Below are 20,721 nucleotides of genomic sequence, written 5' to 3'. Positions count from 1 at the left end.
TTGAGTAGATAGGGCAAAAACTGAAATTCATAAACTTGTACAGTTTAAGATAAACAATTCGATTATTTTTCTCTACATTTGTCCCTTTCAGAAAAGACACTTGCCAAACATTATAAAGAAATGCGCCAACGTCCCAAAAAAAGTTTAAAATAAATTATCTCATTTAGGCTGTAATTCACAAATTATAATATATTAAAAAAATTAATTATTCAATGAGGAAAAGGCCATCAAGGGAAAAAGAAAACAACCTGTTCTCATAATCATACATAGTATAAAATAGTCAATGAACTTCAGCTTCAATGCCCATGGCTTCAGAAAACTGAGGAAGCTTTCTGAAGAACATTGGAGAACGACGGTGCTGGCCGGAGCGGCATATTCCAGGCTCCGGCAGACAAGCTTGTATGGCCCAAAACTGAGAACAAGAACAACCATTCACACATTCAACTATGTCAACATCATTTAAGAATGATATAACGTTGGTTGAACAAGAGAATTCGTATGAAGTACGTACTGCGAAAATTTCCTGGAGTGAAGGCTCACCAGGAAAACTTCTTTTACAAATCTTTTCTTCTAATGCTGCTGCTCCATCGATGTTCTGAAAACAATGGGCCCTGCAATCTAACACTTCATGAACTGTGTTCCATTAGAAAACAAAGATCTGTGAACCACAAAACACATCCCTGTAATCTACAATTCATTTGCAACTTGAAAAAAGAAGTCGAGCTTTAAGATTACTCTTAAATGAAATCAAGAGAAATGGAGAGAACAGATTCCAAGGAAAGGAACATCTAAAGACCAAAAGATTAAGATATATGAACAAAAGAACAGATAGGACAAACTTCATACATAAGGGTTAGCTCTGCACACTACTTAAACCTATCTATCTCTCATTGTGGAGGTCAACAGATTCTGATTTGAGTCAGACCCACAAGGGAAAGGATAAAGAAAGAACCACTAAACTACACGAAACTGAAAGTAAAAATCTAAAAATCCTAAAACAAGAGGGAGACTAATGCAATATATTTCACAAATTCACCAAATTGAACCTTGGTAGATGAGAGTTGTCATCTCATTCATTGCCAATGTCATTAATGCTCGTCTCGGAGCACGCATGGCCGATTCCACCATTCTCAAAGGCATTCTCGGACGCTGCAGTCTCCTCTTTGTTGTTATTGTCCACCGGATGCAAGCGCCATCCTTCAGTTTCCAAGCACTGGACCCTTCTTCTCAGGTCTTCCAATTCTCTCTCCATGAAGAAAACCCTTTCCTTCAATGTCAAATTCTCCTCCTCAAGCTGCGCTATGTGAGAATCTTGATCATCCACTCTACTCTCCAAAAGGGTGCTCTGTTCTTCACCACCAGAAGTTGGGCAGATCATTTCAAACCTACTTAAATCATGGTCCAGCCGTCTCTCCACCTCCAAATGTCCTTCCACATCGCTATCACCGGATCCCCCAACTTCATCTTCTTCGTCTTCGTCCTCGTAATCTTTTGAGGACCGAAGCCTAATCAGACCCTTCATCGAGCCATAGCCGTCAACACCCCACTCCTCTTTGGCCATATCGACAAGAACTTCCCTGAGAGGCGAAAATATTGGAGTCGGTAACACGGCAGGGGTTACCGGATACGGCGATACAAGCGAGGCAATACCGCCGGATCTTTTGGCACGAATTAAGAAGGAAGTGGTATTACGGGGCGCGAACGGAGGGAATCGGTAGTTGGACTTCTTCTTCGGATAGAACCGCCTGGATTTCAAGCGGTTCGGGTACTGCAATTCGTTCCAATTCGAGGGTTTATACGGCGTTGCAACGGAGTCTTTTCGCCTCACGTCGGGCCTTTTCCCCTTCCTGAAACCTCGCCCTTGATTAACAGTAGGAGCTGAGGACAGTGATCTTTGGGAGCCTTGAAGAAACATACCTCGATTCTCAAGCGGCAGAAGTGGAGGAGGTTGAGTCCAAACGACGAAGTTTCGATTCATCAAGATCTGAGCACGATCCATATCATTCATCTATCAAATCAAACCGAAGCAGAAGCAGAAGCAAATTTGCGAACACCCAAATCACAGAAACAAGACGAGAACACAAAAAAAAGCAAAAGAGAAACCGCAAACCCTAACAAGGAACGACGACAACGTACAGAATGAAATTAGGCCATGCGAGTTTGAGGCATGGAATTGGATAATCCAACCGTTGAAATTCAAATCCCTGAAACCCTAGAAATCGAAAGCAGAGTTTTGCTCAGTAGATTGCAAGGATTGTTAGGCTAAAATTGTTTGAAGAAATTACTTGTCAATCGAATTGTGTGCTGTGCTTTCATTTTTTCTCCAAGAAATTGCGGTTCGGTGAGGGTTATGACTGTGGAATTGGGAGTCTGGCAGTACACATAAAAGTCGAGAGCTTCGTCTTTGGCGGGGATGTCGTTTGGCGAAGCCTCTGTTTCTCTTTCTCTGTGAATCAAACAAGATTTTAAGCCTACAATTTATTTAGATTTTAAGTTTAGTTTATTATCGAAATTATCCAACCACCGTCACACCAATCCTTTTCCTTATTTCTCCCTATATATATATATATTTTTTTTTTTTTTTTAAAGAATTTTTTCTAAAGATAAAATGAACTTTACACGTGGATCAATGATTTATTATTATTATTTGGAATAGCCACCTTAATATCTAATTAGAATACACCTCGGCTGTTTTTTTTTCTTCTTCCTTTTTTTTTTTACAAAAGGATATAAATTAACAACCCACGTTAAAAAAGAAGCCAGTGACTCTCGTATTCATGAAACCCACAAATTCAAGATCTCCTTCTCCAATACCCATTGTGCGAGCTCATGTGTAACTTATGTTCCCATATATCTTCCAACGTGTTGAATCGTGGCCACTCTAGCTTTAAGTGCAGGTCGTTTGGCCTCTTCGATACCCCAACAAATTTCGGTGAAGTTTTCGTCTTTTCTATTAAGTAACTAAAACAACTTCAATGTAATCTATTTCAGCGACTTTTAATCAAATCCTTAAAACCTTCCCTTAGGGCTTGATTTTCTAGAAATTTGATTTCTCTCTTTCTTGTGATGAAAATACATCAGCGCGTTCAATTTTTCCAGCACAAGATTGGATAATCCACCCCAGCCCTCCTTTTTGTTGTGAATTGCTATAGACAGCGTCATAATTTATCTTCCAAAAATTTTGGAGTAGAGATATCCAATCTTTCTTCAGAAAAACTTTCAGATAGTTGAGCTGTTAGAAACATTTGAATCGAAGATTCAATCACACGTCATTCTATTGGTATTCTATTGGTGTACTAAACAAAATAAAAAAGTTACTCCGAAAAAAGTATAAAGTACTTTTTCGAAAATGGATAATGAAACTAAAATTATTTAAAATTGAATTACGAAAACTGGTTATTTCCCATGTTTTAGAATTTGTGAATTTTTGAAAAGGTGTATTTCAATCTTTAAAACATTTAGGTTAAATTAAGAATTTAGTCTCTTTGTATTTAATTGTCTAATAGAACTTTCTTTTAATGAGTGCCTAAACTTTTTAAAAAAATATATGTCTAATAAATCTTTAAATTTTATTTCTAATGAGTGCCTAAACTTAAAAAAAATATCTGATAAATTTAAATTTTGCATCTAATAGTAAGCCTAATATATTATTGACTTGATTGATAATTTTTAAAATTCATCAACTTATCAAACATATAATTGAAAGTTGAGTCATATGGAACACACAATTAAATTTTCTTTTTTTTTTGTCTAATTAACTCCATTATTTTTAAAAAATATTGAAAGACATATAATTAAGGATCTTTTTGATATAAATTTAAAAGTTTAGGAATCTATTAAATACAAATTTAAAAGTTCAGAAACAAAACTTGTAATTTAACTAAAATTTTTAAGTTTCTTTCAATTTGGTCTCTAAAATTTGAAAATGTTTATTTTAGTATTCAAAGATTACCATTAAAAGGAATTATGCTTATTAAATAGCAGAATAAGAATGACCAAAATGATTCAAGTTAAAGTACTAAAATAAATATATTTTGAAATTCTAGATACTAATTTTTTTTATTTATAATTTTGGAATTAAGATAAATAGGTTGAAAGTTAGGACAAAACAAGAATAAGCTTAAAAACTTAGAACCAAAATGAAATATAAACAAAAATAATTTGTAAACTAAGTTACTAACCAATAAATTATATGAAATTTAACAAGTAAAACATCTTAAATAAAGTTGTCAAAAAAAAAAATCTTAAAAGAAATACAAAAAAAATCCCAATCCAATTACCAAAATACCGAATATGTATAAAATCAAGCATAAAAGAAGCACTTCAAATACAAAAATTTTCAAATTTTCAAATGCAATCAATACTTAAAAACTAGTTTTGTAATCTTCAAAGCAAGATCAAGATCAACGAAAACTAACTATGCTTGTTCATTCGATCACTTATTTAAATTCTTGTTTAATTTAAGTTTTCGAAATGGATTGTATGAAGCATTCTTTATTAATGACTACTTTTCTTCTTTTGTTCTTTCTTCTCCACAAGAATCCAGCAACAATTCACTCACCAGATCTTCAGATATCGAACTACAATCGCTTCTATCAGAAGAACAATTTGGAAGTTGCGCCGATGAGTTGATTTCGATTTCCTGATCACTGGAATTGGAATTGAAATTTGAATCTGAATCATCCTCACCGTCGAGTTTTCTTTTTCTTGAAAGATGACGACGAAGAGGCGTAGCAGTATCGTCTGAAGTATCAACATCCGCGTCGTAGCCACTATACCTAATTTCAGCTTCCTCGTTTTCCTTCATTTCCACAATTGCGAGTCCCATGGCTACCACCGTCGCAGGATCGCCGCTCTTCTCTTGCCGATCGTCGGCGATCCAACGAATCTGTTTCGCATCAACAGATTGAGGCGGCGGCGGCGGCGGTGGCGGCGCTTCTGACCTCGGACGATGCTTCTCCGAACTAATTTTGATCAGAACTTTGAAGCGATCTATCATTTCTTTCTCTCCCGTCGTTTCAAGTTCATCGCTCGGATTGTTCGACGATTCATATTCGATGAAATCGTCGGGATCAGCTGCATTGTTTTCTCTGTTTTTGTCGTCCATTGCATAACATTAAGAACAACAGAGCAAAATCAAAATCAAAATCACTGGTAATGAAGAAGGTGGAGGGAGAGAGAATCTTGGAGTTGGAGAGCGGGAAAAACAGACGAAGATTGTTTTTAGAATTCAATTTCAATTCACTCCTCACAAAAGGAGAATTTATTGGAGAAGTCAGATTTACGATAGTATTATTGTATTTATATCCGGTGGTTGTTAGGTAATTAGAGCTTAAGAGCACGAAGATTTTTTAATTTATATCTAGCGATAATTTAATTTTAAATTAGTGTGAAGTGTTGAAGAATGTTAATGTTTGCGAAAATCTCTAATACTACTGTACCATGAAAAAGATGATTCATTTATTTATTATTATTATTATGCAAATAACTGATTGGTACAACAAATTTAAATAAATTACAATTTTTCTTTAACCATGTAAAATTGTTGGTTCCATTGTTCTAGAAGTAGGGAGGTAAGTTTCTTTGGCTGATTGCTAGGAGTGTTATCGGGTTGGGATGAGGCAGGATTCCGTCCTCATCCCCCAATTTTATTTTTCATACCTACAAAATTCTTTAGACTAGATTCTCGTGAGGAATTATTTCCAATTTATTAATTTTTTAAAGAAAATTCTTAATTAAATGTTAATTCTCCATTCCATCGAGATTTACATTCCATGAAGGTTAAATCTCGATGGAGAATTACCCGTCTCTATTTTGGTCAAAGAAAAGACTTCCTCATCTAACCACACAAGATGCTTAAACTATCGGGGAAAGGTAACACTCTTACTAATTGAACAATGTTGTGTCAGCAATCTTATTTATTTTATTTATATATTTTTATGATTTTGATTTTTAAATGCTTTACTTGTCAAACTTAACTTAGTTATTGTCATTATTTTTTAAAATAAAAATGGATATAAACACATTCTTGGTTATTGATAACTATATGCACAAATATGTATTATTTGTTACATGCGAACTTGATAATAACTTGTACTAGGAAGAGGAGAAAAAAATTTGAAAATAACTTGTACTCAGAAGAAGAGAGAAAAAAAAAACTTAAGAATAACTCAACTTGTTATTCCCGCTCCACATTTTTTTTATTAAAAAAGTATTTGCTAAATATGATAGCTATGATGTATACTGTAGTTTTGAAATAAGTTCAAATTTTTTTAAAAAAGTTAAATTGAATATTTGGTCCCATGGCTTCAGTTCAATTTCAATTTCAATCTGGATTCTATATTTATAGAAGTTTCAATTTGATTTCTAATATTAGATTTAGTTTTAAGGTTCAAAACGAGCATTAATTGACATATATCTCTAATTAAGAGGTCGTAAGTTCGATCTCTATCCAACTTGTACTAAAAAGATTTATTATTATTATTATTTATTTTTAATTTGATCCCTGTAAAATTTTACCAATGGTCCATAAACTCTTTATACCCACCGAAAAACGAGAGAAATTACAAAAACATTTCAAACTTAGATCCAATAATTATGATTAGAAGGCATGCAAATTTTTTAATCTACCTCCAACACTTATTTAGAGAGCAGCCACTCATTAATTCACAACCAAATTCAAATCACATATCTCCATAAGGTATTCTCTGTAATCTACAGATAATAACTTTAATAACAGATGGTAACTGGTAATTTTTACAAATGATTACCACCATTTTTCCACCCTACACTATCTTCAGTCTAAAATCATCTCAATGAGCCACAGGTAACCATAAATACAGAGAGCATATTCCAGTATTTACAGCAATAAATATTTAGGAGATATCTACAGTTCAGGGAGGAGCTCTTTTCTTGTATTGTTTGTGAATATTTACTCTTTGTCATTGGAGGAGCTCTTTTCCTTCTTCCTAGGCCCCCCGAGAATTCGAGAAATTTGCAGACCTCTGCTGAATGCTTGGTTGAACAGCATTCGCGTCTGGAACTCCGAAACGAATGGGAACCAGGCCAGGAATGCTACAGGTGTGAACAGGAGCAAGCCCATGAGAATTTCGTAACTCCGAGCAAGTGCGCGAACCGATCCCCATAAGCCAGTATGATGGATGAGGGGCTTACAAGCTTGTGCAATCTGTATTGAACAATGAAGATGAAGACAATTGGTAAATTGATGAGCAGAAAAGGTTTTCAAGCATCTAAAGGATCTAGTATGAACTGACCAAGAGCAGGCCCCATCCTGTTGGCAAGAAGGCAAGGATGCAAAGTATGATGTCCCTGATTGTCATATGAGGGACTGCAACTAAAGTAATGAAACCAGCTAAACAGATTATGAAAACAAAACCCTCAGCCAGCCGAAATAACAACTGAAAACTCGCACTGAACCGACGCCTTCCGACGGATACAGCCTACAATATTTGAACTGTGTTAGCGTAATCCCAGCAGCAACAGGAAAGTGTTCTATTTAGTGGTTCCATATTATTCATTTCACAAGAACAGAGCTAATGAAGAATTGGTAATGAAAATTCTTGTGTTTGTAAAGCTACATAGAATAGGAATATCTTTTGGGCCTTGAAAATATGTTTTCAGTTATTTAGCAACAAAATAATAGTGCAACAAGATTTAAGCCCTCTTGATAACCACTTTATTATTGAAAATTAAACTTATAGACACTATTTCCCTCCTTGTGTTTTTTTTTTTTTTTTTTTTGGTTTTGTTATCTACTTTCTAAAAACGTTCATAATCTAAGCCAAAAATTAGAAAAATAATGGGAAAAAAATAGAGTAGTTGTTCAAATAGTTATTCTTTTAGGTTTCTTAATGAAAGGTTGATTTCTCATAAAAATAAAAAAACCCAGATACATCCAAATAGGATTCCTAAAAACAAGTTTATTGGTCCAGAAGAAATCTTTTCTTACCTTCATCAGGAGCAATATTGAAATGATCACAACCCAGGAAAGGCCATAAACCTGCAATTTTAAGTGATAATTAAGTATAATAAATATGCTTATATGCTTGGTAAAGCATCCTAAAACCAAGGAATTGGTAAAAATGCTGGAACAATATTTCGTACCAGAAAACTTTGGGAGTTGATTATTTCCAAGTGATATACTAGTCCATACTGGAAAATGAAAAATCGTAATGACAGTAGTATCTCAGTGAAGATTCCACGCTTTCCTGAGTGATGTAGATGCTCTTGTTCCTTTTCCCACCAAGACTCCCAACTTTTATCAGGAGCTACTCCGATTCCTCCACGGTTAACTATCCACTTCTTCCAATCTGTCCAGTCATCAACTATCTTTTGCCACTCAAACCCTGATGGATTGAAGAGGAAAGGTGCAAAGAGCCACGTTCCTATCATAAACCATATCGATACGGTGATCAAGATATGGACGACCGCACCTCTATATGAAACACCGAGTATATGGTAAACGAGAAGAAGAATCATCAATTCAATTCCTTTGACAAAATGACTACGAGAATACAGCCTGTAGTTGTCAGCAAATTTGGCGTGGAACACCACAAAGCGACGACCGGTACCTCTGTACTGTGCACCCCCGTGAAGCAATGTCCTTCCATAGTAATGAGTCTTGGTTCCCAAGGAGAATGTGAAAAACACAGGGGCAAGCTGCAACTGCATTAGTATGAAATCACTTAAAGCAGCCCGAAAGCCCCTTTCCAATCCAATTTCAACCACCATAGGCAATGCCATAAGAAGTCCAATCTGCACAGCGGACTGAGAAATAAGAGCTGTTTGAAGGGACTTATTGTCTTTGATGGCAGGATGAGTACTCAAAGCTTTTTCAAGGCCACTGAGAACAAGGTAAAGGCGGCCGTAGAGAAAGATATAGACTGTGAGCACTGTTAGCTGTCAAAATGAAAAATTAATCCGTCTCATAAGTAAAGAAAAATGAATAAAGATGTGAAAAAGTAAAAGACAGACTTCTCAAACGTACCATAGTACTGAAATAGAAACCAACGGTTGTGAAATAACAGGACAGCATGCGAAAGAAATCAAACCGGTGACCGAGCCTGTATATGTCACGGCTTAACGTCTGTTCACCATTACCATTGGCTATCTTAGCCTCAAACATGGAGATCTGGTTAAGGCCAACATCCCTTCCTTTACCGACTTGTATATATTCATGGTGAGTAACATTACCTTCACGTAAGGTGGAGTTGAAACCTGCAATTTAAAATCACATCCATAGGAATGGAGTACATGATTAAATCAGATTACTCGCTTGAATATAAAACTAAAGGCTTTTATGACTATCAACATGCCTGCAAATATGTCCTCGCTCAGGTTGATGACTTTGGAAGCTTTACTAACACCCCCTCTAGTAAGGTGAAACAGTCTATCAAAAACATCTGGATGGCCATAATGGAATCGAACTCTGAAAAGAAGCCAAAGGTACAGATTCATTAAATTGAGACAATTAAGAATGAGCATTTAGACACCCAAAATATGTGATTCTTACTATTATAATTTAGAACGAAAGAAAAATAATAAAATGAAGTTCAGACATTAATAGTATGTTCTTATTATCACAAATGGTACAACAATAAATCCTTCTTATGTTTTTCCGAACAGCATATGTAATTCAGTACTAGCTCATTCTTAGTCATTCGGCTCATGATCACCATGACGGCTTCTTTCCACCACATTGAATAAAATCTAATTCTCTAACAGCAATCACAATATTTAGGGCAATTCAATTTAAATTACATGATTTCTGACATCATCCAAACCAGGTTAAACATCATGATGGCCTCTTTTCAGCCAGGATAAAATAGATAATGCTGACTGACCTACCTGCTGTTCATCATTAAGTTTTTTTATTAGAGAGGAATGTAGAAGGGAGAGGAGAATTTTTCCTTTTTTTCTTTTCCAAAAAAATAAATAACTATCAAATCGGTAGTGGTGAGCAACAAGAAAGTCATCAAGGAAGTATTGTTCTATCAAAACTTTACATGAAACGCACAAAATCTGACATGGATGCAGAAAACTAGTCTCGAACAGAGGCACACGACCACAAAATAAATACTAGCAGGAAAATTGAACCATGGTATTCAGAGAAAAGTGCAGCCATGTACATGGCATCACACGCTTGTGTGGCAGAAAGTAGAATGTCGTGGCACATGTCAGCCTCACACGTAGGTCTCCTGGTGATTGTGGTTAGATGATTGAGATCATCTAGATTTAAGGTGCTTCTCCTTTTAATATGGGCGGCAACGGCTTGTTTCCATCCGAAAGAGGTCATTCAAACTCAAAAATATAAATCTCACTATGAAGAAAAATCCTAGATGCCCTGAAAAAAGCCCCAGTGGCTAGTGCTCTGGTAAAAATAATCAAAAAATAGAGAGGGTATTTACATCACGTAACCACGATACTTATTGCCTACAATATTAATAAGTAGCAAAACAAACTTATGAGAAAACAATGTTGGGAACCTTACTTCAAAGGGTTTGCCAACAATCTCTGCCCGATGGTTACAAAACTGTTTTCTTGATTTGACATAAACCAAGCAAGAGATGAAACACTGCAAAATTGATCAAACAAAGTAGTGAAGAACTTACTTGCAGTGATGAAATTACATTATTCAGAAAGAAGTAAGCTAGAAATTAATTTTTCAGCAAACATAACTGATAGGTACCTGCCAGTGAATATATGCTCTCTAAGTCCAAGAATCGTAGGATATCTTACACCATCATGCATTGTAAGAAACTCTTCCAGCAAGTTTCTCATTTTGAAGGCCTCTTCCATGTAATTATCCTATTGATAGATAGTTCACATTCTGATTATCAACAAACAAACTAGTTTCTTAGTTTCTTACACATTGTATCGGGATATGTGGTACCTGGTTCATGTCAATTGTTTGCAAGCATTCCCCACGGGTGAAAATAATTGCATGGTTTTGATTTTCTGGCTTTCCCTCACCCAATATTGCTGGCCCAGGAAGTTTTACCCGATATATGGTCTATATTAAGAGGAATTAAACACTTGAATAAGCAGTGTGTGGGAAGGTATGATGATAACTATAGAGGAAAGCATGCTTGTGAAAATATGATTTAATTGCAAATACACGAAAGATAATCTACGGGCAGCAGATAAATTGCACATGTACGACTTTTTTTTTTTTAATAAGAAACTAAAATTTTATTATGAAGCAGAGTACAAAACAAAGAGAAACAAGTTATCTACCCAAAAGAAAGCCACGAGGTTACAAAAAATTACTTTAATTGGTGTTGATTAATAAATAATCATAATAACAAAAAGGATTAGGGTATGAACTGCAAAGGAAAACCTTGAATTTTATAAATTCTCATATCCCATACTCCTTTCTGTGCTTATTCCTAAAAGTTATGAGATATCTCTGTAACCACACCTCCTAAACGAGGCCTTTTGCGACCTTATCCCACAAATGAGACTAACCACACAATGCATTGTAGAATTCTGGAAGCACTAGGATATATCAAACTCACTGAGCAATCTGTTTCAGAAATTTTATCCTATATGGAATAAATTACAGATGCCTCTATGTACCATCGGCAATATTAAAACTTTTCACAGTAAAATTCCAAACAAAAGAATCTAGTTTACTTCCCTTTCCTCTCTTACAACTCAACCTAGGATTGTCTATAATGATGCAAGTTGCACGGAAAAAAGATTTACACCAAACATATGGAGTGCATCCCCGCCTCCACATATTGTTGTATTAAAAAAAAAAAGTAAAAAAATGCAAAAAGAAAACAAAAGAATTGCACGTGAAGGTCTCTTTGATTTACCAAGCTCTCAATATATTCTGATAAATATGCTGATTTGGACGAGGGAAATTTAGAACCATCACAGTAAGCATTAGGCCAATAGCATTCGCCCACTTCCTACTTACCTGCCAGGGTGGAATGCCAAAGAGGTTCTGCCTCGAGATGGAACCTCGAACCCATAAGGTAGAGCTACATTTTTCTCCATTAGATGGCACAGTCCTAAACCACCCCATACTGGGGTCAGAAACTTTTCTCCAATTTACAAGATGGTTGAAATTATCAAACACCTGAGCCCAAAGTTCCTCATCTTTTTCTCTGAGTTTAGCTACTTTGGCTGAAATTTTGAAAAGGGACATGAAATGAATGGGCATATGTGAGAGCCCGGATTTCACAATGGTGATGCTTCCACATTCAGGAAAAGCAACATTCTTCTTTGTCCAGACTTATAGAATTCTTTTAATCGTCGGGTTCTGAAAGTCAAATTTTGAAGGTTTTACTCTCTAATGCATACCTAAATATGCAAGTCACCATGTTAACACCCTGACCTGTTGGCTTGCATCAATACTTCAAGCTGTGATGCCAGCAACAAGAGTTTTCTTGAATTAGTTTTCATGCCTGCTGCCTTATCAAAAATTTTCAAATGCTAAACAGATTTGAGATTATCCAGCTGTATATCATATAGTTTCCAAAGACGATGGTATTATTAGCAAAACTAAGGCACGCTCCATTTTGACTGATCCCCAAAACCCCTTAAGAAATTAGTATTCAACCCCTTTTTAAGGGATCCATTCAGGACATCAAACATAAAAATATTGTCTCCTTGTAGGTTAATTGCCTCTCTAATAACCAAGCCCAACATATAAACATCAATTTATATTTTTATTTATCCAAATGAATTAGACAATGAGTCCTAATAATTGAAGCGACTTTTAGACAGCTGCAATAAAGATACTCTGATCATTGGTAAAAAGGCAATAAATGCAACTACGAAAAAAAAATTCTGTCCTTTGACTCCTTTCACAAGGCTGAAAAGAATATTTATGAATTTCTGCCTAGTATGAGAGGCTGAATCAAAGGAATCTCAAGTTCTATTCAATAATTGGCCTTGTATTTGCTGAATGGTCAATCTGCCTTCAACAATAGTCAGAATTTTTACCTGGTCTAAACTCTGAGCTGGCTCAATGGAATCTATTGATTTTGTTGGTAAAGCTGCCCTTGCTAGAACTGAATAGTAAGACTTCAGATTAGTCTTCTGTGATTTATCTTTACTTGGTTCTTCAAGTTCTTCAATATATGCAACACGAAGTGATGGGTACCTACCACAATGAATAATCATAATGAATATAGGTTCATAGCAGCAAGCAAGTCAAATTATTGTTAGAAACATACTTAGTCATAAGCTTCAGAATGTCTTTGGCACGGGCATCACCAGAACGTTTGTGAATACCGTATTGCTGGCAGGAGACAACATATGAGAATTTCATGTCAACTGCTGCTTGACATTGTGCCCACAAAGGGCTATCCACAGCGTTCTTGTAGCCTTTCAATAATTCTGGGTAAAAGCATTGAACTTATAAAACTTTTCTTATATTTCTAAATGGTACAATATGAGGATATATTTTTAGTACACATTTTGCCTCTATTTTTTGAATTAAACTTCTCTTGACTAATCAAGAAATGTATTCACGAATTACCTGTAGGTTTTACATACTCGTGGATAAAAATCATTAAAAGCTTATTAAATCTTGAATCATAGATTTGATAGATTATGTTCATTAAAATATTACATTTAATTGTATGTTTAATAATTAAAATAAGAAAGTTATACTACATCATCCAATATATTAAAATTTTGTGAATTTAAAGTGTACTTATTTTTCTAAGATAATATTACTTATTAGTAATTAACAATCAGTTAAATACAATATAATATATTTTTAGAGGTTTAAATCTATGTCCCCACATTATTGAACTTAAAAAAAAAAAACATTTAAGACCCTATTTTTCTGAATAAAAATTTAAAGACTTTCATGTATGTACATGTGGTAATGGACTGGTATATACAGATAAGAAATCTACTAAACAAGCTTTTTGTAAATACCTTGATGCTCTGCGGTATCAAGGAATGCTTGAAGTTCCAAAGCTTTACGATAGTACATCATGCCGCGTACTGTTATTTTCATTTGTTAGAGTATGGTCAAGATCCAATGATGAGAAATATTAAAACACATGCTTTTTTTCCTTTTTATTTTTTGGTGGGGGGGGGGGGGGGGGGGGGGGTGTTGTGGTGTTACTTTACCAGTCTTGGTCAATGTTTGACTTCTATATGATACCCAATGACGGAGTTGCTCTTCAAGCTCTTCATTACTTCTCAACTCATCTTCACTAATGCACTGGACTCGCTCAAGAAAGTTTGTCCATTCATCTATTCAAATTATAAGCCTTATAAAAGTGGAACTTCAAAAATATATAATACACCAAGAGGAGCAAAATTTTATGTCAGTGGAAAGAACCTGGAAATATCTTTTGCAAGTAGAAAAGAATAGACACTCCATCTTCATTTGGCAACTCCAGAAGATTTATAGAGAAGAGAACATCTTCAGAGTAGTAGGGTGTAAGAATACTAGGCCAAGAAAAAGGAAATTACATTAGTACAGAATCAAATGAAAATTTACCAAAAATATTACCACCAGCTACTTCCTTACTGTAGCAGAAACACAGAGGGAAAAAAATGGAAAGATGACAGGTGAATTGTATTTATATAAAATGTGAAAGATGAAATAACCAGAGAAATTGAACAAAAATATGAGCATTCTTTAGAGGCCTAAATCCCTCAAATCTATTCAGCAAAGCAATAATCAGTAGTACTATGGCAATAGTTTAACGTAAGTTGTGCAATGTATTCATTATTTAAAAGTTTTTAAGTCGAGACATATTACGAGAACGACAGCATATTTTGAACTTTTGGAGCAGGGGGCATCTCCATGAACAAAGAATTGGAGAAGAAAGAAATACGCCTCCTGGCTTCCAAATTCGATGGCACATCCATAGCTGATTCCTTAACAGTAAGCAATAAATGAAGTCTTCTAATCTGCAAATGGTTATAGGTTAAGCAAGGGAGAAATTTATTCATATTTCTACAGAGAGAAGAGTGAAAACTTAGAAGTGACAAGTAGCTGGAAGAAAGATTACTTAACCAACTTTACGCCAGATCTCTAAACATTTTAAAACAAAATCCATATGTGATTGGTTCATCAATACAACATTTAGTCTCAAGCTTACATATCACAGGGAACTTACTTTTTCTTTCCAAGCTTCAGTTTCTGGAATTGGAAATTTCAGTTGGTCAAAAAGCCGATCGAGGGGAGTCGTTCTCCCATCTTTTCCAAAGGATCCACCATGATTTGACTCAACCAAACTACAGAAAGGGGAGGAAAAGAATAAATGGAAACAATGATACAGAATAAAGGCAATTCTAGCTATAAGACATACCTGTGAATCTCATCATCTATTATATCCCTTGTCACAACCTCTAGCATATCCAGCAAGACAATTACAACCTGATCCTTGTCCTCCTTTTTATTTGCTAACTGCAGCAATGAAATATAATAAGAACTAAAACAATGAATGAAATAGAAATAACAATGCTATATAGTTGATAGAATCACCATATATTCAATCAGCTTTATAAATTGTCCACATAGAATAGGGAGAGCACTCATATCTAGTGCAGTTATCAGATCATCTTTTTTAATATGTTCATCAATTATGGCGAAGATTTCCTCCATTACCCTGGATACAGAAAATAAACAGAAAATTAGAGAACCATACAAAAATTGACTATGTTACATACTTCTTCAATTTTATTTAAAATAAACCTACGTCTTCTCATGTTCCCCGAGAACCAAGAAATTAATTATATTTTTAAAGGATGCGTAACACTCTTTAACAGCACAAAGCATATAATTGTCTGTATTCAGTCTCTTCCTGAGCTCTCTGTCTCTTCCATTGCTATCTTTAGCCATATCCAACGCTATTGGTATCTACATAACAAGGACAAGATAAACATATAACAGATTAAGCACAATTCATAGGGAAAAAAAAGTGGGCCAAGATATATCACCTTGCTAGCAAGCAAAAAGGGAGGCCACTGGATAAGGCCTAAATCAGGGTCAATCCAGTTGGGCACAAGCAATAGGTTCATTTCCCTGGAAAAAAAAAATGAGATAAATTAAGAACTTGGGATTGATCAAATAAAAATGTGAAGTCTCAAATGTACACATTGGATATTTATTTCACCTGTTATTTATAAGATCCTCCTCCCTGAAACTACTAATTATTTCATTCCACATTTGAGCAAACTTCGCAGCCTGATCATCTCTATCAGGCGTTATCTAATTCATGACCATCTCAGTAAGGCAAATAATCCTTTCATTCAATAAAGAAAAATATTGTCATTATATTACATATCTGGTTCAAGTGGTAGCACCAAACCTCATCAAATTTTCGACCTAAAGTGGCCATCAACCCCTTCTTTCTAGTATGCTCCTTCTTTTCCATAGGCATCAAGCAGGCATTAAAAGCACCAGGAAGTGTTTGAAAGCGAGACCTCAACATTCCCAATGTTCGTATCTAATAGAAAGATCAACAATACTGAGAACAGTCCCAAGATTCAAAAGCTTGCATTCATGCAGGCTAAAACTATGTGAAAAGAAACCAGAAACACGTTGAAGAAGTGTTCACAAAAGCCTGGTTTCTAAACTTCATTAACCTATAAATGACATGACTTCACTGCTAAAATATAACCTATAGCCACAAATCGTCTGACACCATATTGCATAAGAGTATTTTAATTATTGGGAAGAAAGTCGTTTAGACGTTGGTACTTGGTAATTACAAGTTCTCTTTTGAACCAAGATGAAGGTCAGATAAAACAGGACAGGAAAAAAGCAAGTGAAGATGCTGAGAACAAACAAAAAATTCACACACATATAGTGAGAGAGAGAGAGAGAGAAAAGCAAATGAAGACTAAGTGAATAACAAAAATTTAATTCAATTCTAGAAACTGATTAGAAATAAAAATTGCTGTTTGTTGATTCATCAAGTATAACAGCAAGAAAGGAGTTCCAAGAGCATTCCAATCTCTCCTTCAATCCAACCAAAATAGGATTATCTAATACTCAATCATTAGTTGTGTTTATTTCCTTTCCCATAAAATATTTTCCCTAACTGTTTCCTAATCCTCCACACCTCACATTCTTTGTGCTAACCCCTTCTTAAATCTTAAGTTTATATTATTTGGGGTTTATCAACCTCTCGGGAGGGCCCTCAAGATCTCTAAAAATCATGTTGTTCCTTTCCAACCAGCGACCACAGATCACAGCAAAAAAACCCACCTGCCAAAGAATTCGACCCTTACCACAAAAGGGAGGATTACGAATAACATCCTCTATCATATCCGAGCCCCTAGGTCTAGCCAAACTGAGATGGAACTGCTGGAAGAAACAATCCCAAATAGTACGGAAAATTTGACAATTCTATAACAAATGGTTGAGGTCTTCAGCACCCTTCTTACACTACACACACCAAAACAACCCCACCACCACAAAAGAATGTCTCAAGACGCAATCCATAGTGTTCACTCTGTCAAGTAAGACCTGCTAAACAAAGAATCTAACTTTCTTGGGGACTTTCACCTTCTAGAGCACGGACAAGGCTGGACTCTCACAAGTAGACAGGTCGGAAAGAAGATGGGGAAACGACTCACAAGAGAACCCCCCCCCCCCCCCCCCCCAAACAGAGTCAGGAATCCAAAAAAAAACATCCCTACCACTCAAACTCACCACCCAATCATCTAACAAGGAGATAAGAAGGATAACCTCCAACGACTCCCTATCAGAAAGAGGCCGACTAAAGCCAAAGGAGAAAGAAGAAGAGGAACCTTGAGGAGGAAGGACTGAAGCCACAAGACTAAATTTTAAAGACACTGAGTGGTAAAGACGAGGAAATTGACTCACAAAGAGGTCTATGGCCAACCACACATCCTCCCAAAAAAGAGCATTAGTCCCATTTCCCGCCGAAAATTTGACATACTGGGAGAAGAAACGAAGTCCAGCCGCGATCTCTTTCCAAGGATTTCTAAAAGTGCCTTTTAAACTCCTACCTGAAACCCAATTGAGAGGGTGAGAACCATATTTACTGGCAATAACTTTATGCCACAAAGAATCCGTCTCCATAGAGTATCGCCACAGCCACTTAGCCAACAAGGCCTCGTTACGATGTCTCCGATTACCACAATGCCCAAACCCCATAAAGCCATTGGCTTAGACACGACATCCCAACAAACAAGTGAAAAATGTTTCTTTTAGATATGCTACTGAGTGAATTTGATAAACATAATTTTTTCAGAAGGGAGGGGTGACTAGGAGTAACAGGTTATTGTGAGACATGATAGATAAGAGGAATGAAGTTTGAGTTCCACCAACCTCTCCAAGGCGACGAAATGCACCATAAACACCCCCAAATATTGTGGAGAAAATGGCATACCAAATCTGCACATCCATGAAGTAAACCTACAAAAAGTAGTTTATGTAAATTAGTCGGTAGAAAGAAAACTATGCTTTGAAGAAATGGATGAATGAATCTGATCTTTGAATGCACAATCACGTACGAGAACAATGGGAGCCCAAATTGAGATCACGACACCGATGTTATTCTCAGCTGCAATAATAATTTTTTTATAGCAATTGTAAATATAATGAAAAAATTTTGTTTCATTGTCTAAAGTGGGTAAAAGATTATTGCTCAAGGGTGTTATGATATGCTCTAACCTCTAGGGAAGAATTCATGCCATTGATATTTTCCAATCCGAACTCGCATTATGGTTTTTGTTGGACCCACAAGTGGCTTAATCTGCAGAAGCCAACAGTAGTAGTAATGGGATGCACAAGCATTAAGAAAATTTCCAAATCGCCAACCAGATCATGAAATTTTGACAAACCATTTTTTTAGTACACTTGACAAGCTTTTATTTTCCAACAAGATAAAAGAAACAACAATGTTCAAACTCCTAAAAATAGTGAAAAATCGAAAAAATTAAAATAAAATACAAAGTTCTAGAAAGATTGCAAATCTCTCAAACCTAAGGCCTTAAAAAACAAATAAAGAAGGGGCAGGACCTCCATGGAACTATGGACCAACGAAGATTAAGAAGAAACTCCTCCAAATCTTGCTCTGTAAATAGACAGCAAAAAGAATAGACCTCCCCATAAAAACTGTCTGCTATTATAACCAATAAGCTACCAAAAGTAACCACTTCCTAGACATTCAAACATCTGTCGAACCAAAAAGAAGAGAGATCTTCAATAATTCCTAACAAGTCAATTGGAGCCTCTTTTAAGTGGAACAATGATGTGAATAAGGAAGAAACAACCCAAAATTACTCTGATCTTTGTGATGATCCAGATCAGAATGAATGCTACTAAGGCCAACTTCCTGATACTCACTAAAATCTGAAAATTCATATTCTAAAGTCTCTTTGACAATGTCATAATTGGTTGAATAAATAAAACCTTGAGAAAGATGAATCTCCTTCAAAACGATAGATTGATTTTCTCATTAATACATGGCCGCTTTTCTATGGAGGGTTCATCCATGAGCTGGACATTAAATGAAGCTTCATCAGCCAATTTTTCTTTGATTGCAACCTCTGATGCCGCATTAAAATTAGAGGTTTCTAAAATTTCTTCATCATTTGATTCATTTCTTCATCTTCCATAACAATGATGCGATATACATCTATAATATTGGTGGAGTCGATGAACTTAAGGGTGTCTTTTCATATCCTATAAGGAGAAGAGCTTGCTTGGGAAAAATAAAAACCAGCATCATCCTTTATTCTTGTGAAGAAATTGTGCAAACTGATCTTTGATTTCAATTCAGTGGGAAGAAAGCCAGAAGAATTCTTCTTTACTTCATTAGAAGCTGAGCTACAATCTAAGAAATTCAAAGTCTGAGAGGAGCAACTGACTAATCCACCGAAATAGCTTCCAAAAGCTTTAAAGCATCTGCTATTCCAATATGTAAGCAATCCAACCACCATAACTCATAACAAACTAAGGTTTGCTACGTTTTTTTTGTTGACCACTTCTCAAATTTAACAGGGAAAGGACCAATTTTCTTCCGTTTTCCATTTGTTCCAAGCCCCTATAGCACCCTCTCATCCTCCATTTTGAGAAGAGCTTTATCATCCATAAAAGGATCTATCAAACAATCAGCTTCAAAATGTTTCTTCAAGATAGTAGAAATCTCCCTCCATTCATCATGGACATTAAGTCTCTAGAGATAACCACCAAATATTGCCACCCCATTTCCACCATTTCTCTTTCCTTTTTGACCCGATAAGCTTGTTGAGTCCCTTTTGTGCCCTTATGAATATTCTTCAAGTAATTCGGCTCCTGCATATATTACTTGTCAACGAAATCTGAATTGGTTTCATTAGTCATAAGGGGAGGTATTCAACCACATTTTTCTTCGAGATTGAGTTTTTTATCATTTCTCAAAATACTAGCCATCCTCTTTTGTTGATTCCAACTAGAACCACCACCCTACCCCTCTACCTGAATTGGAGATTGAAATACATTCCAAAATCCATCCTTTATGACTAAATTTCTTCAATAATCTACATATGCCAAAATATCCTTTTGCTTGTCTAAAGAAATGCGCTTTTAACGGATATTACATCAAATGAACTATGATATCTTCAAACCAATTAAGTTGCCTCTAATCAATAGAGATGTGGGAATGAATTTTACCTCTTTTTTCTTCCAAGTTGAAGAAGCCATTCAACATTGGCCGGATGAAGGCCTTGTTTCCAACAAAGAAACTAGTAAAATCCATGATT

The 20,721-nt window shown here is 35.6% G+C and overlaps 2 protein-coding genes across 4 annotated transcripts in view; both read right to left on the bottom strand.

Annotated features, from left to right (window-relative positions):
- Positions 1-174: 174 nt before the first annotated feature.
- On the bottom strand, positions 175-2,464 carry LOC111014426 (uncharacterized). Of its 3 annotated transcripts, XM_088116887.1 has the most exons (4): positions 2,286-2,464; positions 2,137-2,212; positions 512-1,984; positions 175-412 (listed from the first exon to the last, which is right to left on the bottom strand). In XM_088116887.1, exon 3 carries the CDS (start codon positions 1,976-1,978, stop codon positions 1,070-1,072), a length of 909 nt encoding a protein of 302 aa, XP_087973013.1. In that variant the 5' UTR covers positions 1,979-1,984; positions 2,137-2,212; positions 2,286-2,464; the 3' UTR covers positions 175-412; positions 512-1,069. The 3 variants fall into 3 exon arrangements, with proteins under 3 accessions (XP_087973013.1, XP_087973012.1, XP_022144844.1); XM_088116886.1 differs by having other exon boundaries at positions 512-2,212; XM_022289152.2 differs by having other exon boundaries at positions 541-2,464.
- A 4,197-nt stretch (positions 2,465-6,661) lies between these two features.
- Positions 6,662-20,721, bottom strand: part of LOC111015422 (callose synthase 1) — a 29,909-nt gene continuing 15,849 nt past the window's right edge. Inside the window, exons 19-43 of the mRNA XM_088116885.1 lie at positions 18,650-18,731; positions 18,490-18,539; positions 18,305-18,391; positions 16,314-16,451; positions 16,119-16,213; positions 15,943-16,027; positions 15,702-15,862; positions 15,488-15,611; positions 15,312-15,409; positions 15,120-15,237; positions 14,759-14,910; positions 14,333-14,442; positions 14,119-14,244; positions 13,921-13,989; positions 13,209-13,371; positions 12,976-13,135; positions 10,913-11,032; positions 10,709-10,827; positions 10,511-10,594; positions 9,336-9,448; positions 9,008-9,237; positions 8,125-8,919; positions 7,970-8,020; positions 7,275-7,460; positions 6,662-7,186 (exon numbers count right to left, since the gene is read on the bottom strand). Of these exons, the coding sequence (XP_087973011.1) occupies positions 6,932-7,186; positions 7,275-7,460; positions 7,970-8,020; positions 8,125-8,919; positions 9,008-9,237; positions 9,336-9,448; positions 10,511-10,594; positions 10,709-10,827; positions 10,913-11,032; positions 12,976-13,135; positions 13,209-13,371; positions 13,921-13,989; positions 14,119-14,244; positions 14,333-14,442; positions 14,759-14,910; positions 15,120-15,237; positions 15,312-15,409; positions 15,488-15,611; positions 15,702-15,862; positions 15,943-16,027; positions 16,119-16,213; positions 16,314-16,451; positions 18,305-18,391; positions 18,490-18,539; positions 18,650-18,731 (3,771 nt within the window). The 3' untranslated portion in view covers positions 6,662-6,931. The remainder of the gene's footprint in view (positions 7,187-7,274; positions 7,461-7,969; positions 8,021-8,124; positions 8,920-9,007; positions 9,238-9,335; positions 9,449-10,510; positions 10,595-10,708; positions 10,828-10,912; positions 11,033-12,975; positions 13,136-13,208; positions 13,372-13,920; positions 13,990-14,118; positions 14,245-14,332; positions 14,443-14,758; positions 14,911-15,119; positions 15,238-15,311; positions 15,410-15,487; positions 15,612-15,701; positions 15,863-15,942; positions 16,028-16,118; positions 16,214-16,313; positions 16,452-18,304; positions 18,392-18,489; positions 18,540-18,649; positions 18,732-20,721) is intronic.

This window comes from Momordica charantia (genome assembly GCF_013281855.1).
Source record: "Momordica charantia cultivar OHB3-1 chromosome 9 unlocalized genomic scaffold, Mcharantia_2.0 BLBB01000009.1, whole genome shotgun sequence".
In the NCBI taxonomy this organism is placed as follows: domain Eukaryota; kingdom Viridiplantae; phylum Streptophyta; class Magnoliopsida; order Cucurbitales; family Cucurbitaceae; genus Momordica; species Momordica charantia.
This window is presented reverse-complemented; position numbering and strand designations above follow the sequence as displayed.